General features: G+C 38.9%; 1 protein-coding gene across 5 annotated transcripts in view; it reads left to right on the top strand.

Annotated features, from left to right (window-relative positions):
* The window catches only part of DENND2C (DENN domain containing 2C), a 54888-nt gene that overhangs the window by 7004 nt on the left and 23569 nt on the right, over nucleotides 1-24315 (top strand). For 3 of the 5 annotated variants that reach the window (XM_007429869.3, XM_088153386.1, XM_088153388.1), the window contains exons 2-5: nucleotides 12910-13868; nucleotides 17997-18145; nucleotides 18469-18575; nucleotides 23488-23658. In XM_007429869.3, coding sequence (XP_007429931.2) covers nucleotides 13072-13868; nucleotides 17997-18145; nucleotides 18469-18575; nucleotides 23488-23658 — 1224 coding nt within the window. In that variant the 5' untranslated portion in view covers nucleotides 12910-13071. Of the gene's footprint in view, nucleotides 1-2972; nucleotides 3053-12040; nucleotides 12199-12909; nucleotides 13869-17996; nucleotides 18146-18468; nucleotides 18576-23487; nucleotides 23659-24315 lie in introns of those variants that run through there. The other 2 variants (XM_088153387.1, XM_025167728.2) reach the window with 2 other exon arrangements.

Genomic DNA, 24315 nt, shown 5'->3' with positions numbered 1-24315 from the left:
TTGAAGACTGAATTTGCAACTCTTTTCCTAACAGAGAGTCAACTTTTTCTTATTGCTGTATTTCTATTCCATCCTAAGAAAACCTGAATGTTTTAACTTTTTGCTTACATCATTCAAACGTTGAAGGTACCATATTTTGGGGAGAAGGGAGAAGAAGATGATAATGCTGCCTGAAGCACATGGTTCAAGTCTCTGGAAGATTCTGCCAACTCAGATCTCCTTCTTCTCTCCTCTCTCCTTGCCTGCTACAATCCCTAGATGAACCACCATGAACAGTAGATTATTTTACATAATCATAATTGTTTTGTCCTCTTTGCATAGAATTGCATGGCCAGAGACAACAGAATAAAGAACTCCTCTACCTTATAACTGTGCAGAAGAGTTTTGAAGAGTATCACTTTTATCATGACCTAGCTGTCAGGTTCCTAGCTCTGGCTAGGTTTGTACAATATGTAGGGTTGAAATGTGGTTGACTAGTTGAAGCTCAGTGTGATATGCAAAAAAATGTAATTAGTTTATGGGTTAACATGTGCTGACTCAGGCAACTACAGTAGTTATTTCAGCAAACCATGGGTTACTGTATTGCATGAGTTCAGTCACTGTGCCATGGTATGACTCAAAGCATTGCTGAAATCTAGTTCTGTAGCAGTAGTCCTACAGCATGCTTACCCATGGTCTATTCAGTTTCTGGGTTCACATGGTGCACTGGATTAATCATTACAGGTTGATATAACACAATAGACTAAAAAGCAATTAGCTAGTGTGTAGCTCTATGAGTTGTACGAATACAGCTTATATCTTGTGAGGCTTGTATTCAGGGACAGTGAATTAACTGTGCAGTGTCTGCAACTGAAACTCCATAGTTCTTTTATTTCATTTCTCTTTGGCTGCCCCCAAAGAAACCCTGCTACAACCCTTCCTTTAGGAATCTTGCCAAGAAGTTGTACTGAATTATCTTAAGTTACTAACACCTGCTTGGAGCCTGATTTTTTTAAAATGAAGAATTAGAAAGGACATTGTGGCATGTTGGAATCCTTTCCATAGAGCAATAGGTTGGCGGACAATGCAGATTAGCCAAGAGGGAAGACAGCAAAGGCCTTGTTGTGAAAGTATTACAACTGGAGAACAAAGTTAAGTACTTATTTCATAGATTTCCACAGGATGGCAGTGCCATTGATTTTTCTTCATTCAGCTTGTTCTGAGGAAGGAGGTGAACATGGGAGGAAAATAAATGTAAGATGTGCTCTCTGTTTTCTTCAGGGAAAATGCTGCAGTATTTCAGGTATAATGGTGTCACTGGGGCAATTTTGTACCTCCAAAAGCCAGCAGATCCTTGGCTATGGGTTGATAGTAGTTGATGACAGCTACATGACAGAATAGGGGATTGAAGAGGGATGAATTCTGGGGGAGGAATAGTGGGATTGAAGCCGAAACCAGCTCCTAATATAGTGTCCTAGATGAATCACTCTTCCTGTTCCACACCTTTTCTGGAGATGAGTGAAACAGGGTGTTTCTAAAGAACTGTGTGTTTACTAACAGTAAATGATATTTTTACATAAACTTCTTATTCCCTCTGACAGATCATCTACATGAAGGAGTCATCATTGAGAGATCTCTTAATGCCTGTAGCTAGTTTGGCTTATGATGAAGGCATAAGTTGCTATTGAAATGTCTTCTAGTTTTCTTTGGTTCAATTCTCAAGATAGTTAGCATAGATTAGAGAACTCTTCACATGTTCTACCTTCTTTCCCACACTCAATATGGTGAAAGTATAATTAAAGTATAGTATATCCGCCCTTTCAATATATCATCAGACTGGTAGTAGAATATCCACCACTGTGAGAATTTTCTGAGTGAATTAGGGAGAGGAGGAAGATTGTGGCTGTGTTCTCATCTAAGCCATGGTTTACTCAGTTATCCCAGTTTTCTGAATTTGCATTAGACTGAACCGTAAACAAACAGTTGTAGTGGTTGGGTTTACACAATAACTTGTACAAGCTAGCCAGCCCCATTTCAGTCTAGCATGTTGTGCAAACACAGGCAGTTTTCCTGTACTCCCTATTTGGGGAGGACGTTTCAGATCTTTGTGGGAAGTAGTTGGTGTGGAATTGTTGCATCTTTTATGAAAAAACTGGGTTATTAAAAGTACCCCCTCCCTTCCATACTGCTATTTTGAGGACCTATATATTTTACCTAGTGGGGCAAATAACAGATGTGGGCCAGATTTACACTTAGAAAATGGCATGTGAGAAAAAGTTTGTCACTTGCCATGATCTGATCCTGTTGTCTCTTCATGTCAGATAGTTTTGAAAAGTGTGTCTAGAGATCTGAATTCTAATAATAGATCTTCAGTTCCTCATCCAGTTTCTTTGGTGTGTGTTTTTTTACTCCCAAATAATGCAAGTATCCATCTCCATGCCTAATCCCTTTTGGTACAGTGCTGAAAGTGTACACATAACCAGGGAGTACATTATAGAATCAGAGTTGAAAGGGGCCATTAAATCTAGCTCCCCAGCTTGGTGCAGGAATCCAAATTAAACTTCCTTAAGAAATGTCTATCCAGTCACTGCTTCAACTCAACCAGCAAAGGAAAACCAACCCTAGATAATTGTTGGCACTGTTAATCTACTGTTAGTATTAGGAAGTTTCTGCTAACATTTAATTGGAATATGCCTTCTTGCACCTTAAATCCCTTATTTTGTATCTTGCGATCTAGGATAATAGAAAACAGGCCAGTCTTTTCTCAAGACATGGGAAGTACACAGAGAACCCCCAAATTAACAACCAGCTTTTGTGGAGGGTGGGCTGAAGAGAAATGGCAAATAATCCACTTTGTTCAAAGATATATCAACTACATCATTGTCAACTCTAATGTTAGCCAGAATTGACAATGAGGAGCAGTTTTACTTTTCCCTACACAGATTTTTCTTTAAATTCCTTCCTGTTCCTATCACCAGGGGAAAAAACATGCCTACACTAATCAGAGGGAGATACAGGCACAAGACCCAATCCTGGAGCCTCATGGGAAAACAGGAAGACATTGGATTCAACGGTTAGTTCTGCCTCAACCCTAGGGCATCCTACAGTATTTGGGTGCTTACTGCTGGCTGTAAATATATGCCCACTGGATTTTCTCTAGGCACATTGGGGGCCTCAAAGCTAGATGGACATCCTGCCCTACTGGCAAGTTTCTTCTCTGCTGTGAAGAAATTCCACCCTAACCTAACTGCCCAAGAAGTTTGCGTTGGTTCTCCAAATCCCAAACAATATACTATCTAGAATGTTTTTTTTGACACTTGGTAACTCAAGGAAAACACTCCTAAACTATTTTTAAATGGAATGCTTTGTAACATAAGTACAACAGATCCAGAGACTGAAATCACAATTTTCAAATTAGAGTAATTTAAATTGGCCAAAATAAAGATATTCCACATTTTTATATACTATTGTATTAGGCTGGGATTTTATTTTGTCTTGTTTTTTAAACCCAGCTCTCTTTAGTGAGAGTAGAGAAAAGGGATGTTGTGTTTTCCCAAGTATCTAAATTTGTATGGTCTTAGAAAGCTTTAAAAAATAACAACATGGATAAGTTTTTGCTAGCACTGCTACAAGCTAAGTTTTATACCTGATTGCTTCCTTGACTTTTTCTTAGCACAATGCAATCTTCATTCAGCTAATTCCTTGTTCTGAAACAATATTAGTCCCTAAGTCCATGTCAGCACTATAACTTGGGGCTGTGCAAATCCTTTGAGAGAACTGTTGCAGAACATGCAGGGGCCTGTACAAACCATTTTTTTTAACTGGTGCACCCAGCTATTTCTGCATGCACGTGTATGTACACAGCTACTTTGCTCTATGTCCTTCCCAGCAAAGTGAAGAGAATGTGCATGCAGAGACAGTAAGGAGCAGCATCTAAGGCAGCTTCACAAGTCTGGAAAAAATGTGGCTAATTTAACAATGTGCTTTTACACATTTCTGTGCATTCTGAAGCACCACTTAAAGCATTTGCACAGCCCTATTTTAAAAGATAACTTGGTTAGGTGGCCTTCTTTGCAGAGACATGACATGTATGTGTATGGATTTGATTTTAGGGGATTCAAATGGAGGACTGAAACATCGGCTGGATTGCTGTCTGGGGTTTCCAGATAGTGAATCCTGCTTGAACTAGTTTCATTAGTCCTTCTTCCTTTTTACAACAAGCAAACATACTTCCTGCATATCTGAGGGGAACCTCCTGCAGAAAAACAAAAATATAGACCGCAACCAAAAGAAATCTATTCCTATTAGTATCCCACTAATTGAGCGGATGTCAGCACTGTAGCCTTCTAGGAGTCATGTTATAGTAAGTACACCCCAGGATGACTTGATGTACCATCTTCAATCATGAGTGTTTAACACAGCCATCTCACTATTCTAATTCAAGCAACTTATTCATTTAACAATTCTTGCCACTTGCAGCTTTAAGAATCATCTCAGAAAATCTTTTTGGTTCTCCTTGCCTGGCTGGTAGAACTGTTTCATAATTTGGAAACAGCTGGAGCCAGCAAGGTTGTTTTTTGACTCATTCATCTTTTGGATTTGATTCCACATTGGCAGCAAATGTTTCTGTAGAATGGTCTTCTAGACTGATACCACCCATTTGAGAATTTAACACTGAGTCTCACTGGGAGCTGAGTATTTATTTATAAATTATACAAGGAATCTTGAAATTGGATGCAGCTATACAAACTAATAAAACCATGTAAAATTACCAAAAAAGCATAGACCAACAAGAGCAACACACTAAATAGCAGCATTAATTTAATACAAAGCCTGAGTAAACATATAGGCCTTCAACTGACACCAATATCTACTAAGACTTGGCATCACCCATCCCTAAACAGAGAAACAATTGCACAGCTGGAGGACTTGTTTCTAGAATGGCCTCTATTGCATGGCCATGGAGCAAATATTTGGCAAAAGTGGCCTGATTTAAATCAGAAACAAGATCTGAGGTCCCTGGCTAGTCAGACAAATGAGATAAATAGATCAGATATTCCCAAATTAGGGGTCAGGAACCCATGGGGGTGGGTGGGTCACAGTTTTTTTAAACCCCATCAGGCTTGTGTAGGCAAAGTAGGAACACTGTCAAAACTTTCTTCAGGTTTCACTCCTCACTTTGCCTGCACCAGCCCAGGCAGTAGTGGACAGTTGTGATACATCAATGCTTAAGAACCCCAGTGAAACATAGTTTAAAATTACTACAAGTTGATGGAATATTTATTTCTTGCTCATATCTGATTCTAATGAAACATTCATTTTATTAATGGGAAGAGCGTTTTAGGGAGTTGTAGTATGCACAAGTTTGAGAACCCCTGGATTTGTATAAATTGTTCTGGTTGCACCATATTTTGCAATATTATACTACCATCAAGCGGAATTATTTATGTTTATTTGTGGTACATATATTGTGGGTAATGATTCTGTTATGAAAGACTGTGGTTAGGAAAAGAATCAGCAGACAACTTTTCTCCAACCTTTGGGTTGCCATAAGCTACCCTTGATGTATTCTTGAATAAAGGAACCTAACTATACATTGGGTGGAAGGTAAATGCAATTTTCAGATAATTCTTTGACAGCATGGTTGAAAGGAGTCTACTACTGTTGTGCAAATTCTTGTCAACTATATCCATGCATTACTCATTTCTTGCTTAATGTCATTTCTGAATCAATTAAAATATAGAGCAAAATCCTTTAGGGAAAGAGATCACAGGTCTTAAGAGCAATTGTTTCCTTGATGGTATAAACTGTTTCCATAATATGCCTTCCTGAAGATATTCCTAAAAAGTAATTTAATCTTCTTAATGCTGTTGGTGTCCTCTTTCAAGTCTTTCTTTGCTGACTAATACTGGAAGTTGCATTTCTAAGGCAAATAACCTGGTAAGATAGATGAGTTGGCTACATTTCACACTCTGTATTTCATTGTTAAAGAAATGGCAGGCAGCTTCCAGAGATGCATTATTGCCTCTAGATTCTCCCTCTTCCTACCTTGACTCTTCCTTTGGGGCAAGAGGCTGGTGATTTGAGGATGCTAAGCAAACTGGAGGAGTTTAGACTTTAATGTAATTTGCTGAACTGGATACAAGACCAATGAATACCTTTGGAGTGGAGGGCCCTCCAAATTCAGAATTACTTTGTATAAATGCTTTGAATTGGGTACATAGCATATGTGTACTCAAAAAAAGCATTCCCAAGGAAATTATGAGACTCACTTGCATTTCCTGAAGTGGGTCTCTCAACCTCAGTTTAAATAATTTTTGTAACTATAGTGAATGGGAGTAGCCTGTTTGATGAGCATTCTCTGCAAGGCATAGTAAGAATTCCCGTGGAACTGAACTTCTAATGGGGGTATAGAAACACTTAGCTTTGTTTTTATTGATGTATCTCCAATAGCAGGAAAACTTTTCTGATCTCAAATATTTAAGAAGACTCAAGGCTGTATTTGGATGAGGCATATCAAAACAATGACTTAGGAATCTCATGTGCTCACAAGCAATCAATTTCTATGAGCTCAGCTGGCTTCTTCAGATACAGTCCAGTACTGTGAGACAATGTGTACTGTGATGGCTGATGCCTTTGTTCTGCTACAGTATTCCACTGCGATAGCAGGATTGCAGCAACCTGGTTTATGTAGGCAAAAAGTACTTTCCCTGGGTGGGCTTGACCTCAGCAATGAGGAGAGCAGCGATATTCAATCATGCTGGCCGTCCTCTAGCTTTGGAACTCCTGGCTTCAGGAAATCAGATTAATTCCTGTTGGGAATTTGTGCATGGAAAACATTTAAAATGTGTTTTGGCTTGCAGTGCTGGAAAGAGGTTAGAAAAAGTACCTGTCACGTGGCATGAGCACTTTCCAACTGCCCTCTCTCCGGCAAAGAGATCAGGAAAGATGCTCTCTTTTTGAGTCCTGGCAATGCTGCAGGGGGACTTTTAAGGGAAAAAAGAAATTCACCTCTGGAACGATCTTTTGAGATTTAAAACATTATTGATATGTCTCTTTTCTTATTACTGATGCTCAGTATCCAACAAAACGTCAAAGATGGGAAATGTGTTTTTTGCAGCACCATGGAATAAACTTGTGCTTGCGCTTAATATATTTTAGATAGCTCAAGACTATCAAGGAAGACAGTGATCTTTTCAAAGATTTTTCAGAGAGAGGGAGGAAAGGAGAGAGAAACTGGGCTCACACACCATGCAAAGTCAAAACTAAACAAACCAAAATTTGGTATAATGTGTTATGTGAACCCAGCAGTGTGATTTATTGGTTAATGTGTGGGGAGAAACCAGCCAGATATATTTTATTTGGTAATCCATGGTTAAAAAAGGCTTAATTAAGCATGTTGTGTGAGCACAGCAAGAATGGGTGAGAAAGTTTATTATGAATGTGGTTTGGAGAATTTTAATCACTGTATAATGTGACTTGGAGACTGTGTTTATAATAATACGTTAGGGACAAATGTGATTGGCTAGCTTGTGGCTCAGTGTGTTGAGTGATTTCAGCCATTGTGGTTAGTTTACAGTTTAGTGTATTGGGTAAACTCATGTAAAATAGATGAGTTCAGTTAACAAAAAGTTTGTATATTGTTGTTTAGCAGCAACTGTTGATTACTTTTTAAAAGTGAAATTGGGAGGGCATAAAGATAACTTAAGAAACTATAAATAGATACAATACATTAAATTACTTCTGAAGCCAGCAATTTAATTCACATTATGATCCAGCTGTTCTTGAAAAAATGCTAACTACTAGTAATCAAAGGAAGGTTCAATATCTGTCTTCATTTTTATCATTTTGCTGTCTTCAGATACCATCAATTGACAATAGTCAGAGAATAGAGACAGGTGTAGTAGTCCAGTTTTCTATTAAGAATATCATGATTATGCAACCATTTGCAGGAGCTTGACACCATTTGAGTTACATGTGGCAGGGGGTTCTGAACACTTAGGTGGTTCAAGGGATTTCTTGATGGAATTTTTCTACTTAGAAGTAAAAGTTGGACATATATAATGAGAAAGATACCCTGCATTCTCTAGGAATGAGATGATCGTTGATAGATTTATTCTTTGCATTTTTGTCTTCAGATTTGATGAACCAAATAGCAGCTTAGTTTACTAAAATAAAAAGTAAAAAGTCAGATGTATGGTCCTTTAGCAGGGATGGACAACTTTTTTTGCAGCCAGGAGCTGCATTATTTTGTTTGTAAATACTTTGGATCTTTATATTAGATACCTACATGAAGCAGGGGATTAAATTCGGTGGGGTAACTCACCTCTTAAAACACGATCTTTCTATGAGCTCGGTGCATAAGGAAGTGGTGCAGTGTAGTCATACTGTCACTGGAGTGGGTGGGAATCAAATTGTTTGCCTGTTTTGGAAGTTTACACATTGCCCATTAAAAGCTTTAAAGAAAAAAAAGAAAGAAAAATTGATTTGGACAGATTAAGGGGAGAATTAGTGCCTAGTTTTTCTTCTTAAACCCTTTTGCACGTACAAAACCCCATTAAAATCATTTTTGCTCTGCCTAATTTGAGGAAATCACACTCGGGTTTGTGACATCTGTGGATTACTCATCCTACTTTAGAAGGTCACTGAATTTTAAGAGATTCCCAAAAACTTTCATAAGGCTGTTGCTATTTGTGATAGCTCAGTCAGTTCTTCTTGAGGGTAACTTCAGGTAGACCTTCTTCCTCCCTAATGGGAGAACTTAAATGCTATCAGAGAAGCAGCCAGTCTGACAGTCTGAATGTGGCCATGTTTAGCCAATATCCTGTATCTTTTTAATCCAGACATTTTACCATAAATTTATTGCCAGTTACAGCATCTGGGTTAAAGAAGTACAAGAGGGTGGCTTTTGATTCTGATTTTGGTAAAAAGCTGTGCATGGGGCAATTAAACATGGTTCCATGATGTGTGTCATTCCCTGTCATTCCCTTCTGTCGGTGTATTGGGTAGACACACCTTGCTGGTTATAGCCACAACCCTCCATTGAAGACTGGCGGAGTTACTGTCTGCTGAGCACCTTACCAGAACAGGATGGTAGACCTTATCAGGACAAAAGTCACCTATTTTGATGACAGCCACAGTTACCTGGTTGGCAAGCCTGTGCAAGTTCAAATACTAGTAGTATTCTATCCATTGGGTGTGGAGGCCCGTGGAGGGTTGTGCCTTGAACAAGAATAGCCAGTATTTCCCTTGAGACAGATTAGAATATGACCATCTTTGAAAACTTTATCACATTTCAAGAGCAACATACTAAAGACATTTAGAGAACTTTGCTTTGAAAAGGAAGTAAATAGCTTTTTGTGAGGCAGTGAATATCTGGGCAGAGTCACTGCTACCTTGTTGTTAGTAAATGCAGTGAAGAGTGGTATATTTGGTCTTCCCTTAAAAGCTAGATGTGCCATTAGACTGATCTGGGCTAATATTGCCTGTACCCAGTGTCTTGAAAAATCTTATAGGAGTTCAAGAAATGTCATTTGGGCAGGAGAAAATGTAGAAGGCATCAATGAAAGTTGATGAGAACCAAAAGATGAACTTCTACATTTAACGAAGACATGTGATAAAGCTTTTCTTTTTTAGAGCTGCTTTAAATTTGGATGCATGTCTACTTCCTCATGTAAAAACAAAAACTTCAGCATGTATAATTTTTCAAAGTAGAAAAAATTTACAGTAGTTCTTCTTTTAATATCAGTCTGCAAAAAATTCCCCCTTCCATGATTTTGTAAGAAGTGGCCTTGCTCACATCATACCCTGACCCATAAATTAGGCAACCACATTTGAGCTGACTATACTGTGCAAATCCATTCCATGTGGTTAGTTCATGATTCTGTTCCTACCGCATGTTAACCCATAGTTTATTGAATTTATCCGATTGCCTGGGTTTACACAACATACTATTGAAAGTGGATGCATTTGTACAACATACTGAGCCAGAAATTAGTTGAGTATATTTTAGCCTAGTGTCTTGTATGAGCAAAATTTGTGTGGTTAATTTGTAGTTCAATGTGTTGTACTAGCCCAGACATTGAGTTGATTAAACCATGGTTCAGTTAACTAAGCATTTTATGTGAATGGAACCAGTTTCGTAATGGAGGTAACAATCATATGACGCCTGCTCTGCAAGTTGGATGAGGACAGTCTCAAAAAGATCCCCAGGATTAGCTAAGTATGTGGGTTGGAAGTGGGAGTCAGAGTCTGGCTTTGAAAAGAGAAGTGACAGACATGGAAGCATTGAGGAAAGGAATCACCATAAAGATCTGAAGCAGACAGGCAACACTAGTTTCTTTTCCTCTTTGTATGAAAATCTTGCATTGTGAGTTAAAAGTTTTTCACATTTGTAAGGTAACTTCGACCCTGGCAGTTGCACTACACTTCTTCTCTTAGGTTTCCAAAATTTTCATGGATCTTTTAGAGATCATTAGCACTTGATGCCAGTCTGCTACTCTGAGGAATGGCCTTGCTGCTGCTCTATAACAAGGCAGAAGGAATGTAAACAAAAGGAATATAGAACAGGGTGTTTCCCTTGATTCCCACTCAAGATGTTTCCAGTCAGGTTTATTTATACTTAATTCTGTGTGGGGCTAGAGAAGAGCAAGAGAGGCTGAACTGTTCATGGGAACAGAACAGTCTGAGAGAGTAAGAACTGCTTCTGTGCTGCCAGGATGAGTGCTGTGAAATTGTGTGGGATCCCTCTGGGTTATGGCAGTGACATTTGGGCAGGCCTGGGGTATCTATAGGGGCTAGCGGTCAAGGGATTCTTTGCTAATTGGAGAGTGCTTCCTGTCACTGAGGACCCTGTTGTTAGATAAGGGCTGGATTTATTGATTTAACAAATTTATATGGCCGTCCAATTAATCATGACATCCTTACAGGATCTTTCCATTTGGAATCCTCATCTCAGTTTCCATCTGTACAAGGGGTTGGCCCATTTTTCATGCAAGGGCTACCTTCAACACCATTTTTGGTCCTCTAAAGGCTGTGGAGGATGTATACAGTGATGTCATCAAGAGCCAAAATATCTGGGCCACTTTTTATCTATTTTGGGGAAGCATCAAGAAACAAAATAAGTATGTTAAGATTTGCAGGGACTAAAATATATGTATTCCTTGTTTTCTTAAAAGGAAAAAAGATAAGTGTAATCTGGGATGGAGCTGACATGGGGCTGGATGAATACATGCAAGCTGGACTATATCAAAGAAAACTATGGCAATACTTTATCTTCTGAAAACTTCAAGAGTGAAGGGCTTTCTTAACTTGCATCTTGGTACAATGTTTCTGCATTTCTCTCTTCAGTTACAGCAGCTTGGGATCTCAGCAAGCAGAAAAAGGAGTGGCAGCAATGACTTTTGTCAGTTGCTGGTTGGCTCATGTAGCAAACCTTGTGGATCCAGAAAATGGGTAAAATCTAGAACTGAATGGTGCTTCAATTCCAAAATGGTGCTTTGGAATATGTCAGACTGCAAGAGTAGTACATGGCCACACTGATTGTGCCAGTATCTCATACTGTTTTTGTCTTTGTGAAACGAAGGTTTCCCCCACTGCGTAGTTAAAATACTATCCAACAGCCTTTGATGCAGCAGAAAACAATAGCAATATATCAACTGCTGCCTTTACTATAAATTCCTATTCTACTTATTCTAGGATGCCATCAAATGGTGGTGTCTTCATTTGCAGCGTGCAGGGCATTTTAAGGAAAGGCATTTGGTGGATTCCCCTGGCTTTGTTTCCTTTCCTTCCTGCAAAGCATTACTGACTGGTGGAAGAATATCCATCAATCATTGTCTTTAATGTAGGATTGGGATGGGGCTGGACAAGAGGCAAGTTTTGACAGATAGATAGGCTAGTGGGTTTAGCCATCTGTCAACCTCACTCCCCACTTTGCACAAGTGTTTTGTGTGGGTGAATTCAAAGAGGGCCAGACTAACAGCTGACCAGTATAGGTGGGAGAAATTGTACAGTGAAGCGATGGAGCCTCTCCATCATGTGAGTCTTATCCTTTCTTTAGAGCCAGACATCCAAGCCAGGAATTAGCTTGGAGAACTAGTTGATACCAGGGAGAGCCCAGTTTGCAAGAGTTGGACATCACAACAAAAGAGAACTTTGTTTGGGATGACATTTTACCCTGAGATCAATGCAGGCCTCTATCAACTTCCAATCTAATAGGTATGAGCTTCCAATCATATGAATTCTGCTGCTGAAGCCTACTGATTTCAACCAAGTAATCTTTCTGCCACTACTCTTTGAATTTCCAAGAAAAGTAGCGGTAACAGTGGCAGAGGTTCTACCTTTTACTTTTGCTCTCAATTTTACTGCAGTTTGATACTCAACTTTACAGGCAGGGAGCTCTCAGTGTGTGAGCCAAATGTAGACTTTGAGGCCACCCAGTTGTGGCTGACTTCCTTTCCCTAGGTCACATCTCCTTATCTACTGTACACTCCTGACTTCACTGAGGTGCTAAATTTCTAGATTTGGGAGTGATGGTGTACATTGATATAAAACCAATTCTGACACAGATATGAAGGCATTGGGCTTCTTTTTCTGTTTTAACATTGTTTTAATAATATGACAAATACCTAATGAGATACACTTAAAATGTATCTGTGTGAATCAGATGAGTGTACATCATACAATTTTGGTTGTTAAAATGCTTGCATTAGCTGCAACTTCTGTCAGATGTATATTTAGTTATAAGGAAAAGCTGCCAAACCTAGGTCTGCTGCTGTGTAGCATAAGTAGAGAGGATCGGAATATTTTTTTATTTGTTTTTAATAAGTGAGTCTTGTGGAATATTAAAAAATAATTGGTTTATTGTGACATTAGCAAATTGGGCCTTCTAGTCTTTTTGATAAATGTTCTTTGTCTCTTTTTCTACAGAATAGCATCAGGATACCCTTCTTTCACTGCAAGAGTTGGATCATTTCACAAACTGGATGTAATTAATGGACAAGGGTTTCACTTTTTGAAACTACTCATCTCTAACATTTATCCAAAGGCAGCATGCTGTGATGGGGCTCTTGTGAGTGTAGCTTGCCTGCCATGCACCCCACAGGGAGTGTAGATACCAGCTTTTCCCGTACAGCCGCGCAAACGTTGTCCCGTAGCCACTGCCGGAACATAAAGCAAAAGATTTCTCAGTGGGAGGGTCGGACAAAAGGGGGCTGCCAGGAAGAAAGGCAGAAACTGAAGGATTTTGGGGTCAAATATGGCCTCAATGGCAGGGAAAAGCCATCGGAATCTGCACATGACAAGAGTATAGAAGGGCTAGCAAATGTTCAGCGTTTAGGTTTAGATTTCTGGGAAAACTCTAATCTCTGCTCTGTGACTGAGGAGGAGGAGGACCGCCCCTTCCAAGAGGTTTCTGGGAACCGTGTAGTGGAGCAACTTTCTAGCAACGTTTTATCCAAAGCAGAGGATACTATAGAATGGCCACGGGAGAGGCTGCCCCCTGGGAATTTCTACACCTCACGGGACCTATGGAAACAGATAGAAACCCTTCCTTCTGATCAAGTAGCATCTGTCGCATTGGACTTAAAAAGGAAACGGGAAAGTTGTGGCTCGACTGAGAAGGAGTTGAATGTAGCTCCAGTAAAGAGCCTGGAGAACATATATTGCGATGTAGAAGTCCAAGAAAGGGAGTCAGCCATCAACCCAGTGCCCAAACCACAGAGGACTTTCCGTTACCATTCTGAGAAGGACCAGGCAGACTTTGCTAATGGAGACCACAGCAATAAGAAGCCATCAGAACATCAGTGTAATGGGAGCTGTCCTGCAACTGCCTCCCATGATTCTGAGCGCAGAGCAGCCAGCAGAGGAATCCGAGGCAGGTCTAAGAGGTGGGTTGTAGCTTGATCTCTTCTGTAGGAACTGGGGATGAATAAGCTGCTTTGTTTGTTACAAGCATTTATTAAGACTGCAGTGCTCGGGAGTAGTAAGTCATTTGTGGAGAAAAATCTATGTATGTGGGGCTCTACATGGGGCTGCCCTTGAAGACACCCAGAAGCTTCATCTGGTCCAGAATGCAGCGGCACGGGCAGTAATGGGCATGCCCATATAACACCTCTGCTTCATGAGCTGCACTGGTTGCCAATTTGCTTCAAGGTGCTGGTCGCTGCCTATAAAGCCCTACATGGCCTGGTTACTTGAGGAACCACCCGCCTCCCACAGTATTTGCCCAGCTGGTTTGATCTGGCAGGGTCGGTGTGCTCCGAGTTCCATCATTTAAACAATGCCATCTTTTGGAACCCTGGAAGTGCGCCTTCTCTATTGCAATGCCTGCTCTCTGGAGTGAGGTCCCCCCACAGTTTTGAATGGCCCCCACCCTACTGCTATTTTGAAAGGCCCTGAAGATGTGGCTTTTTGCCCAGGCCTTTCACGAGGATAATTGATGCCCTTTTTCTTCCTTGTTCCCATCTGGGTTTGTTTTCTCTGCCATCTTTGTTTATTTGTTTTGTGTTTCTTGTGTTGTTAATTGTTTTTAAATGATTTTAACAATTGGTAAACTGCCCAGAGTTGCTGGAAGTTGGGCAGCATATCAATTTAATAAATTATATTATTACTATTACTACTACTACTATTATTATTATTATTTGGTCGCTAAGTGTCGACACTGACTTGATGACACATAATCAATCAATCAGTAAGTCATCCACTTTGGGTCATTTTTCCTCGTACAAACTTCTATGAGGAAACCTGCAGAATTCTGGAGAAAGTACAAACATTTTTACATTTAGAAAATTGCTTCCATTTAATTAGATATTTTGTTTATTGGAGTGGAGTATATGAATGAAGAAAATATTAACTTTTAGCAGTGAAAAACTGTGTAATAACATCCATCCCTGTGGGTGCTTTATAGGATGTGCCTTTATTTTTCAACCTTTGGCATACAAAGTATTGCATTAAAATAGAATTTCAGCCTTGAAAGTAGAAACATTTCATTTGTTGCTGTGTAAGAGGAAGCTATGTGGTCATAAAATTAGGCTTAAAATGGGTAGGCAGTCCCTGATATGACTTTTGAAAGATAAACAAATGTTCATATATCAGATTCAGTATTAATGTATGATGCAGATTATCCTGGTGCAGAAATTTATTTCTTTTTTAAGTGGCATATGTACAATTTATTTCTCAGTGTGCATGGATATCTAATTTGAATACCCAACAGCCCTCAGAAATTGCAGATGTATTTCTACTTTTGGTCATGTGAAATGGAACATGATAAGAACACTATCACTGATGTGGTTCACGTAGTGCACTAAGGACTATTCCCCACTGTTGAGTTAAAGTGCTGTCTGTTCATCCTTGAGTTGGCAGAAAATTATACTGGCATGACGTTTTCTGCCCCTGTTGCCAACCCCTATCTTGTCTCTCTTGTCCACAGTGCTGCCTTAGTTGTGCATATGCAGTGCATTGTAGGCAAAGAGATTGGTTGATTGCTCTGGCTTTGCTATCCTTCCTTTTTTGCATGTCATCACCAGCAAAAAAAAACAACAACCTTCCAGTCACAGTGCTGCAAGAGGTATGGGGCAGGTCTGGCTGCAGCACTCTGACCATCATCTCTAGGTTGATCCCTGTGCTCTTTCTCCTTTACCTTAATCTATCATAATCCAAGTGAAATTAAATTAATTAAATTAAATTAAATTTTAAAAAACCAGGCTGGAGTATAGAGACATGAAGTAGCTGAGTCACAACCAGCGGTTTTACATAGAATATACTGTATCTCCTATTCCTTATTTTTTGTAGGCAACAAATTCTGACTTCCAGATTCCCTCATGCTGTGTTTTGGAGACAACGGGAGTATGGGATTGGTCCTGTTGTTTCAGTTTTGCTGTTCCATCCCTGCACTGAATTGATATGGTCCACAGAGTTAACATACTTACAGTATAATACTGCCAGCCGTACTATTATTTGATTGACTCCTGGTGGAGTGTTGCTATTTAGGGAGGCAACTGCAGAACGGCAGCAGATGAGGCTGCCCAGGAACTGGAGGGGAGGGGATGTGACTGAAACAACCAGTAAATGCCCTTTTCATTTCATTCTTACTGGTTATTTGACTGTTCTCTGACATTATGGATGGCAAAGCATAACAGATGTTACACACATTGTGGCTGCCATTGAAAGCAGTTGGCTTAAGGGGGAAAATGCTGCTGTAACACTGGTACAGTTTAGAATAACTTATGGACTGAGGACAAGATGAAGACAATATCATGGGAACTCAGCAGAAAAAAAATTGCATGGGTGTGTTTGAATAATTGTTAGGTATAAGAAAGTTGTAAGGTGTAATATGGTTTGCTTGATTTTGGCTAAATATATCCTATGAACCGAGCCATTATGGCAGATGTGCTCAACCTCAAACCTCAGGGCTTTATGTGGCCCTTCAAAGTCCTGAATGAGGCCCCAGACACCTTCAAAAGTTCTACCAAAGATTTGTGTTGGAAAGGAAACATTTCAAAATAAAATAAATGATTATGGAGTTCTTGGTGCTCTCTGAGCTCAGTTGTTTGCCTGCAGACATTTCATTACCCAACTAGGCAACATCATCAGAGCACCCTGAGCTGCAAGATATGCTCTTCTAATGAAAATAAACGATTACAAAGAATTACTGGAGAGTGATTGTTTTAGCTAGATTTAACTAAGTAAATTCAAATGTAAATGAAATGAAAACAATTTCCCTTTGTCTTGGTCCCACGTCTTAGCTTTTGGTTTATGGCTGCTGCACACAGTTCAAAAGCCAAGTATGGCTCTCAGTCCAGTCAAAATTGTGCATTCTCAAAACTCTGCAGGTTGTATAATCACATCCTACTATGCAAACCATGATTTAGCATGAAGTGTAAACCCAGTTGCTGTCTCAGAATTAAGGAGGCAGCTGGAGATACATCCTTTCTGTTGCACTCAACTTAATGGCACTTGTTTGAAGTTTAACACAATGTCAATGAAAATAAATCTATATCTCCCCTCATTTGGTAGGGATACTCTAAACAGCAAGGACACAATTTGCAGGAAACATTATTGTGCCCAGTTACTAATTTCAATTTGTTAAATAAAGGAAATTCCTTTGAGTGAAATAATTGTTTATCCAATGTGAAGATTGCCTGGAGTCATTCTGGAATCTGATGATGTACAAAACTTACATACATGCCTCAATACCTCCTACTTTCAACTTGGAAAACCCATTTTATTTTAGATAACTAGATAACTGAATAGTAGTTTTAATGAAAGAAAAAAAACAAATTTCATGAATCACTTGAAGGTTTATTCAGCTGCTCCTAATGCATAGCATGAAATTTGTACAGTTGTAACTAATTTGGGGCAGATGAGCACAAGCATGTCTAACTCTTTACTGGTTTGTGGTCTTTGAGTAAGAGTATAAGAATGAAAGGGATTAGAATTTTCATCTTTCTTCCTTATGCTGGTGCACTTATGATGCAGAAGAGCCTACTCCAACTGGGTGCCCTCAAGAGGAAATTGTCTACAAAAATGTAGGGGACACCAGGTTCAAGAGAGCTATCATATCTAAGATCTCTTCTTTTTCCTGCCTTAGAAGAATAAACATCGAACCAAGTAAAAATTAGGTTTGTTTTAAGGTACTGTTGAGAATCCAGTTTTTGTGGTTTTCAAACTATAGGTCATGGTTTACATTGTATAACTACAGTACTTCCAGTTATGGCTTGGTTAAGTAAATTGTGCTTTAGCACCAAGTAAAATTATCTTTGCTGTCTCCCTTGCCCCTTCCATCCTGCATTGCTGGTAGATGATCGAGAAAGACAGATTTTCCAAAATCATGCACATAATTTTATTTTCTAAAACATTCCAAAAACAATTTTATGCTCAAAATTATTTTAAAATATATTTTAAAAATTCATCTATTTCTAGGTAGCACACTTTAAAAAAAGCTAGGAGATGAATAGCTCTGCTATGCTTTTGCACGTGAGATGTGTGATGATAACATACCCTATTCTTATTTATAGGAAGTCCTTTGAATTTGAGGACATCCAAGGTTATCGAAACCGACTAGCAGCCATCGAGTTCCAAAAGCTTCATGAAGAACTAAACGGCACCACAAGTGTCTGTCTCTATTGCACACAGTCAGAGGACAACCTCTATGAGGATATTATTGGTAAGGTTCCAGGTCCATTTGAAAGAAACAAGAGTCTTCTGGAAGAAAAATATCTGCTATTGCTCAGTTCTAGGGAATTCCAGAATACATATTTGGATCCCCTGTGCTGATGCATTCAAGGATATCTGATGAAGACACATAATTTGTTCATTGGAAAGCAGGGGATTAAGGACAATAATTTGGGGCTTTGCTTTGATTCCTCTGTTTGTCAGTAGCTGGGTGAGACTTGATGCCAGTTTGTGCCTTTGAAAAAATGGAATTGTGAAAGTATATGGTTTGTTTGTCTACCCCATGCTCTGCTTCAAAAGAATTATTTTTCCTAGATCCTGCAAAAGAGAATCTCTACGAGGACATTAAAGTGAAGCCTTTGTGGAGGATCCCATCTATTTGGAAGCTGCCTCCCCCCCGAAATACCTTCAAGTCACCCAAGGTTAATGGATATTTAGTGATTGCTCTGTTTGTCATCTCCAGTTAATATTGGGCTTTCTGCCTGTGCTACACAGGGATTAGGCATTATTGTGCAGAAATCTGAATAAAATTAAGTTGTGTACATTGCTCCATGATTTATAAGTAAACATGTGCACTGTTGTGATGCTGTGGCTTTATTCATACCTGGATCATCACATTGCAGTTGTTCACTGAAGAACATAGAGGTATATAAACTCGCTTTTAAGAGAATGGATGTCCATGAAGCTGATTTAACTTAGTTTGGTTTCTCTTTAATCTGAAAAGAATACTTTGCCCTTCCATGCAGAGAACAAAGCAAAAAAAGGAGAAGGAGAAAATTGTACAGTATGGATAAGTGTTTGTGCATAGGTATTCCTTTTTGGATATCCTATTCAACTCAACCTTATTTGAACATAATGGGAAATGTTATAACGAATGATGTTAAAACAGCAGCTTACTCTGTTGGATAAAAGGAGGGATGAAAGGAGTAGAAAGGGCTGTAGCCTAGTGGTACACAGCATATATATTGCACATGGAAGGCCCCAATGTCAGTCCTTTTCCATCTTCAGGTGGGCCTGAGGAATATCAGCCAGGAGGAGCTCATTCAATATGAGGCAGTTACCTGTATTTCTCTAATGATGTGTGGGCCCGATGCTCTTTTCCCTTGAACTCTATGATTTGGTTTGATTTGATTTATAACCTGCCTTTCTACTCTAGTGAATAATCAAGGCAGCTACAAAATTTTAAAACAACAACAAAACAGAAGGTTAAAAAATTTAAAAGCAATGCTAAAATTAACAGTTTTAAACTCTGGTGAAAGTGATGTATCTTTATAGACCTTCTTAAATACAGTAGAAGGGAGTCCAAATGAACTCTTGAATGCTTTTCTTGGAATGCATTCCACAGCTTAAGAACAATGGAGGAGACAGCATCTGAAGTTGGGCAGCTTCAGAAAAGACTCACCTGCAGAGGTGGTTCATTAGATAGTCAGACCCTAAGTCATTTAGTGTTTCAAAGGGGGATACCAACACTTTAATTGTGCCCTGTGGATAATTGGCCACCAATGCAGATCAGTCAATACATGCATCATGTGATCTGTGTATTCTATGCCAGTTAGCAGTCTAATTGCTGCAATTTGCATTTGATGCAACTCCTGGACACCTTTCAGGAGTGGATCCACATAGATGTAATCCTTCCCAATTACTAGCATAGTTTCCCATCCATTCAACCAACCAACCAACCATTCCTCTTCCCTATCTACTAATGCTTATGTGGCCGATGTTATTGAATTAAATTTTCCAATATCTCTTCCTATTGGCCACACTAGCTGGGGTACTGAGATTTGTTGTTTAGTAACCTTTAGAGAATCAGATGCTGTGTGCCTATTTAGATGGCTGCCTAAACCAGGTTAATATCTATTACCTACCTGCTACTAACCAAATCTACTTACAATGATAGTTCAAAAATATTACATACATACAAACTGATGGTTTGGAGAAAAGGAGATGTTTCCTGGCTGATGAAATGATAATAGCTACTGTTGTTAGTGCCTATTTTCCTATGTTGTTCCTGAAAAAAGAATGAACCACACATTAATTTATAGGTGTTTAATGAAGTACTGACAGCTATCATTTAAAAGGAAGAACTGCTTTAGGCAGAAGCTGTTTTGCACAAAGAAGTCAGAGGTGGGGACATAGATTGTTCTCATGCAACTGCTTACTCTAATCCTAACCCTTTTTTCTTCATGATATTTAAGTCATCTTTTTATGGGTAGTTTAGCCCCAAAGCTGATTGTTGTTTTGTTTCTTTGTGGGATTTGGTTACTTGTTAGGCGTAATCAGATTGGTTTTGATTCTGAGTGACTGCATGAACCATCCTGCCCTATCTGCAATAACAACTTGTAGTTCTCCCAAGGACATTCCTGTAGCCTGTTTGATCCTGTCCATGTATCTAACCTGTTGTCTGCTCCTTCTACTTTCCTTCAATCTGTCAAGCATAATATTTTTTTTAATCCATCACTGACTTGCCTCATATTTTCAAAGTTCTTGAGTTTCTGCTTGCTGTCTAAAGGGAGCAATCCGCCTTTATTTGATCCAGAACTGATTGATTGCAGTCGATGGACTCTTAATAAGCATCTCCAAATCCATAATACAAGTTCCCTATCTTCTTGCTCTTGCTTTTTCTCAGTGTCCAGAATTAACAGGATAGATTAGCACTGGAAAAACTGCTGCAGAAGAAAAAAGCCTTGAATTTAAACTCTGGAGCATAAACTTATATATAGACTTAACTGGCTGCACTCTGTAGTAGGCAGATCTTGCAAATTTTATTTGCAAGAAAGCAGATAATTTAGCCCTGTTGTAGCTGTGGGCTTCTGCTGCAGGCAAGTTCCTGAATATGGGATTAAGTAGAAAGTCACAATTTATTGCCATGCCTGTCTTGAAGTCTTAATAGTATCTGTGGATCTTAAATTATTAGTGTTTTGACTTTTTCATTTGGTTTCAACTTTTTATTTTGGTTCTAATCCAACCGTTCTTAATGTATGCTTACTATATAAGTTACACAGCTATGGGAACAATATGCAACCACGTCTCACTGTTTTCCTTATTTTGAACTGCTATGTTTTCCTCCAGATTCAGTTCTTAGAGTAGCTTCTTGTTCATTAGAAAGTTTCCTCAAAAGAATAACTGGTATGATTGGGCAGAGTGGACGTGCTCCAGGTTCCCTCTATTAAGCAGTGCCATCTGGTGGGACCTAGAAGTGTGCCTTCTCTGTGACAGCATCTGTTGTTTGGAACAACCCCCACCCCACCCCGAGATTCACTCGTCCCCCACCTTGATTGTGTTTAAAACTTGGGTCTTCTTCCAGGCCTTGGGTCGAATGAGTGGTGGTTCTCTTCTTTTTTTGGCTAGGATGGCTGTTTTTTCAGATTTTGGAGGTTCCCACCTTTATCATCTGTATTTTGTTGGCAGTTTTATTGTGCACTGCCCAGAGTCACTGTAAGATTGGGTGGCCTTATAAATTTAATAACATTTAATAATGTTGTGAATGTAACATAAAATAACTCTTTATCTATTTAAATGTTTACCAATTAATGTTAACATATTCTACATTCTGGCATAATCTCCACAAGGTCTTCTCTCCCCATGTATTTTAATGGTGAAATCTTAACCAAAACCTGGTGAAAATTGGGTCAGTAATTTGTTATTTTTGCAACACTGTTTTCCAATCTGTAGATTATACAGTGTTCTTCCATATTTGTTGACATGAATCTGTTAAAACTTTAACTTCCTCTTCTTTTGTGACTTTTTAACGGTTCAGTAGATATTTCATCTGCACCTGGTATTTTCTTATTTGACAGCAGATCTTTGCCTGTCATATCTCATTGTCTCATAGAATTGGTTCTTGAATGCAATCTGTTTGTACAGATATTCCTGTCAATATATAATCTCATTTGTAAAGGATTTCAATATTTATAATATTTCTATTCTGCTTTTGGAGCAAAATCTATGAAATCTCTTCTTTGATTATTCTTGAATGGCCCAACCTTAGTTGTAAGTTTTCTGGTGATTTCTCTGATGCTCTTAAATAGATTCCTCATCTCCTTTTCTTATTATCTTACGCTATTTGTTGACATTCTTGATTGAGATATCTTTCCTTGCCCTTTCTTGGTTGATGCTGAAATTTGCATTCAGTTGTCATATGCCGTTCTTGTTGTTTAAGGCAATAGGGTCCTCCATCTTTCCCTAGTTTTCATGATTGCTTGTGCTGAAAGTCAGCTGGACTTTTTCCTCTGTGAAATTTTTTTCCATTTTAATTTTCCTTTAGTCTCTTATCTCTTCCTGTAGATCTTCATGTTCAGCACTTACCTGGCATAAAAGATACTTTTGTCAAGTTCAGCTCTCAAAGACTGCATCTATGCAGGTTTTTTTTTTTTTTTACAACATTATGAAAATAGTTTGTTATTTCTTTCTTCTGGGATGTTTTTCTACTTCTTAATCTAGCCTACAGAACTGAGATTTCTGGTAATTTCCCATCCAAATACTAATCAGGTCCAATCCTGCTAGTTTCTGAGATCAGCCACATATCTCTATCTGCTGAGGCTTAAACTGATACATTTGACACTAATAATTCCTGGTCTGTTCCATTGTTGTAGTATTTCTTTTTGCATGAAAAAGCTAAAAAGAAGAAACTGTGAGGAATTATGACCTCCATGGGATTTATTATCTTGATCAATCTATTTATACGTCTCCTAAATTTCTCTGTAATTTATAACCTGGCACAGTGGTTGAGGGCCATGATGTGTATAATGATGAATGCACTTCTGGAAGTTACATTTCTTTTCTTTCTCTCTTTTAATTCTAAATAGAATTCATGAGGGAAGGGACAGATTGGAACCATGGTTTACAAGGAGGGCTGATTTAACTTTTTCCTTCATTGCACAGTTCAGACAAAGAGCTCCCATACATTTATTTATTTATTTATTAAACTTGTCTCACTATTACTATACAGTGGTTCTTTAGAGAGAGAGGAGAAAGAGAGATACCCTTATTTCTAAGGCCTTATGTAGCATCACATGTGATTTGGGCCAGAGACCTAATGCAATATATAAAAAGGGAGGGAATGTCTAAGTAAATTTACCTACTGGTGCTGTTCTCTAATCCAAGAATTATTTTGATTCCCTCTGATTTTTAATTATATTTATTGAACATTTTCATATAATAATAACAAATGAAACTTTTTAGACCTTGCTGCTTTCACTCTCCTAAAAACCAGGCAGCCCTTTTGCAGTGTGTTGTATTGTTTTCCAGTTTGTATCTGTTTGTATCAAGTTCAGTAGGGATTGTTTTCTTTGTAAAACATTAGCATTCCTTTTTCCTTCTTTCAATTTTCTTTAGTTTCCCCAGAAGCCACACTTCTTTCACCGTAAAACCTTGGAGCTAAAGAACACACGGATCTGCTTGCGTGGGAAGTTGGCGAAAGATACAACGCTACCTGTTACGTTGACTGAGTGGAAGTTCTTCAAAGCAGGAGAGGCTGGAAGCAGGAAGAGAAAAAATCTTCCCCGGGTGAGGAATGAACCAAAACATTAATACTTAGTTGCTGGGCAAATTCCATTTTCTGTTGTCATTTTCCTCTTCCTACCTCCTCTGTACCAGAGCCTCCTGTTGGGTCATTCCTGTCATTTTTGAGTGAAAAGTGATGCTATTCCTACTTGCTTTCTTAAATAATACGTTACTGCATCACTTAAGTATGAGAGTTGTTGTGAATATCGGATGTTCAGAGATTATTATAGTTTTTCAGAGGTTATTGTATTTTTAATGGTTCTGTTTTTAATTATTTTGTTTGTTTTTCTTTTATTGTGTGTGCTGCCCAGAGTCACAAGCGTGAGATGGGCAGCTATAAAAATTTAACAGAGAGATAGAGAGATAGATTGGTCTACCCTGATCCTCCTGAGCTGGGTGCCCTCCAGATGTGTGGAGATGGCAATTCTTAGAATTCCCTGTCTGGCTGTCATTCAGCTGGCTGAATTGCGGGAGTTGCTATCACACTACATCCAGAAGATCTTGCAGTAACAGTGGCTTGTTACTTCATATGTCCTTTGTTTTGTATTTGTCAGGTTTATGTTCCATTCCTCTGTCATGCCAGTTCGGGGAAGAATATACAAGTCTTTTGTTATATAATCCTTTTTGTCAGTAAAGCTGAGGTGGTCTGGCTAGTCAAAG

The sequence above is a fragment of the Python bivittatus genome, unplaced genomic scaffold (genome assembly GCF_059951505.1).
Source record: "Python bivittatus isolate LINGU-HERP-01145 unplaced genomic scaffold, Pbiv_v1 ctg000700_np1212, whole genome shotgun sequence".
Classification (NCBI taxonomy): domain Eukaryota; kingdom Metazoa; phylum Chordata; class Lepidosauria; order Squamata; family Pythonidae; genus Python; species Python bivittatus.
The sequence above is the reverse complement of the archived record's forward strand: the minus strand, read 5'-3'. Positions and strand labels throughout refer to the sequence as shown.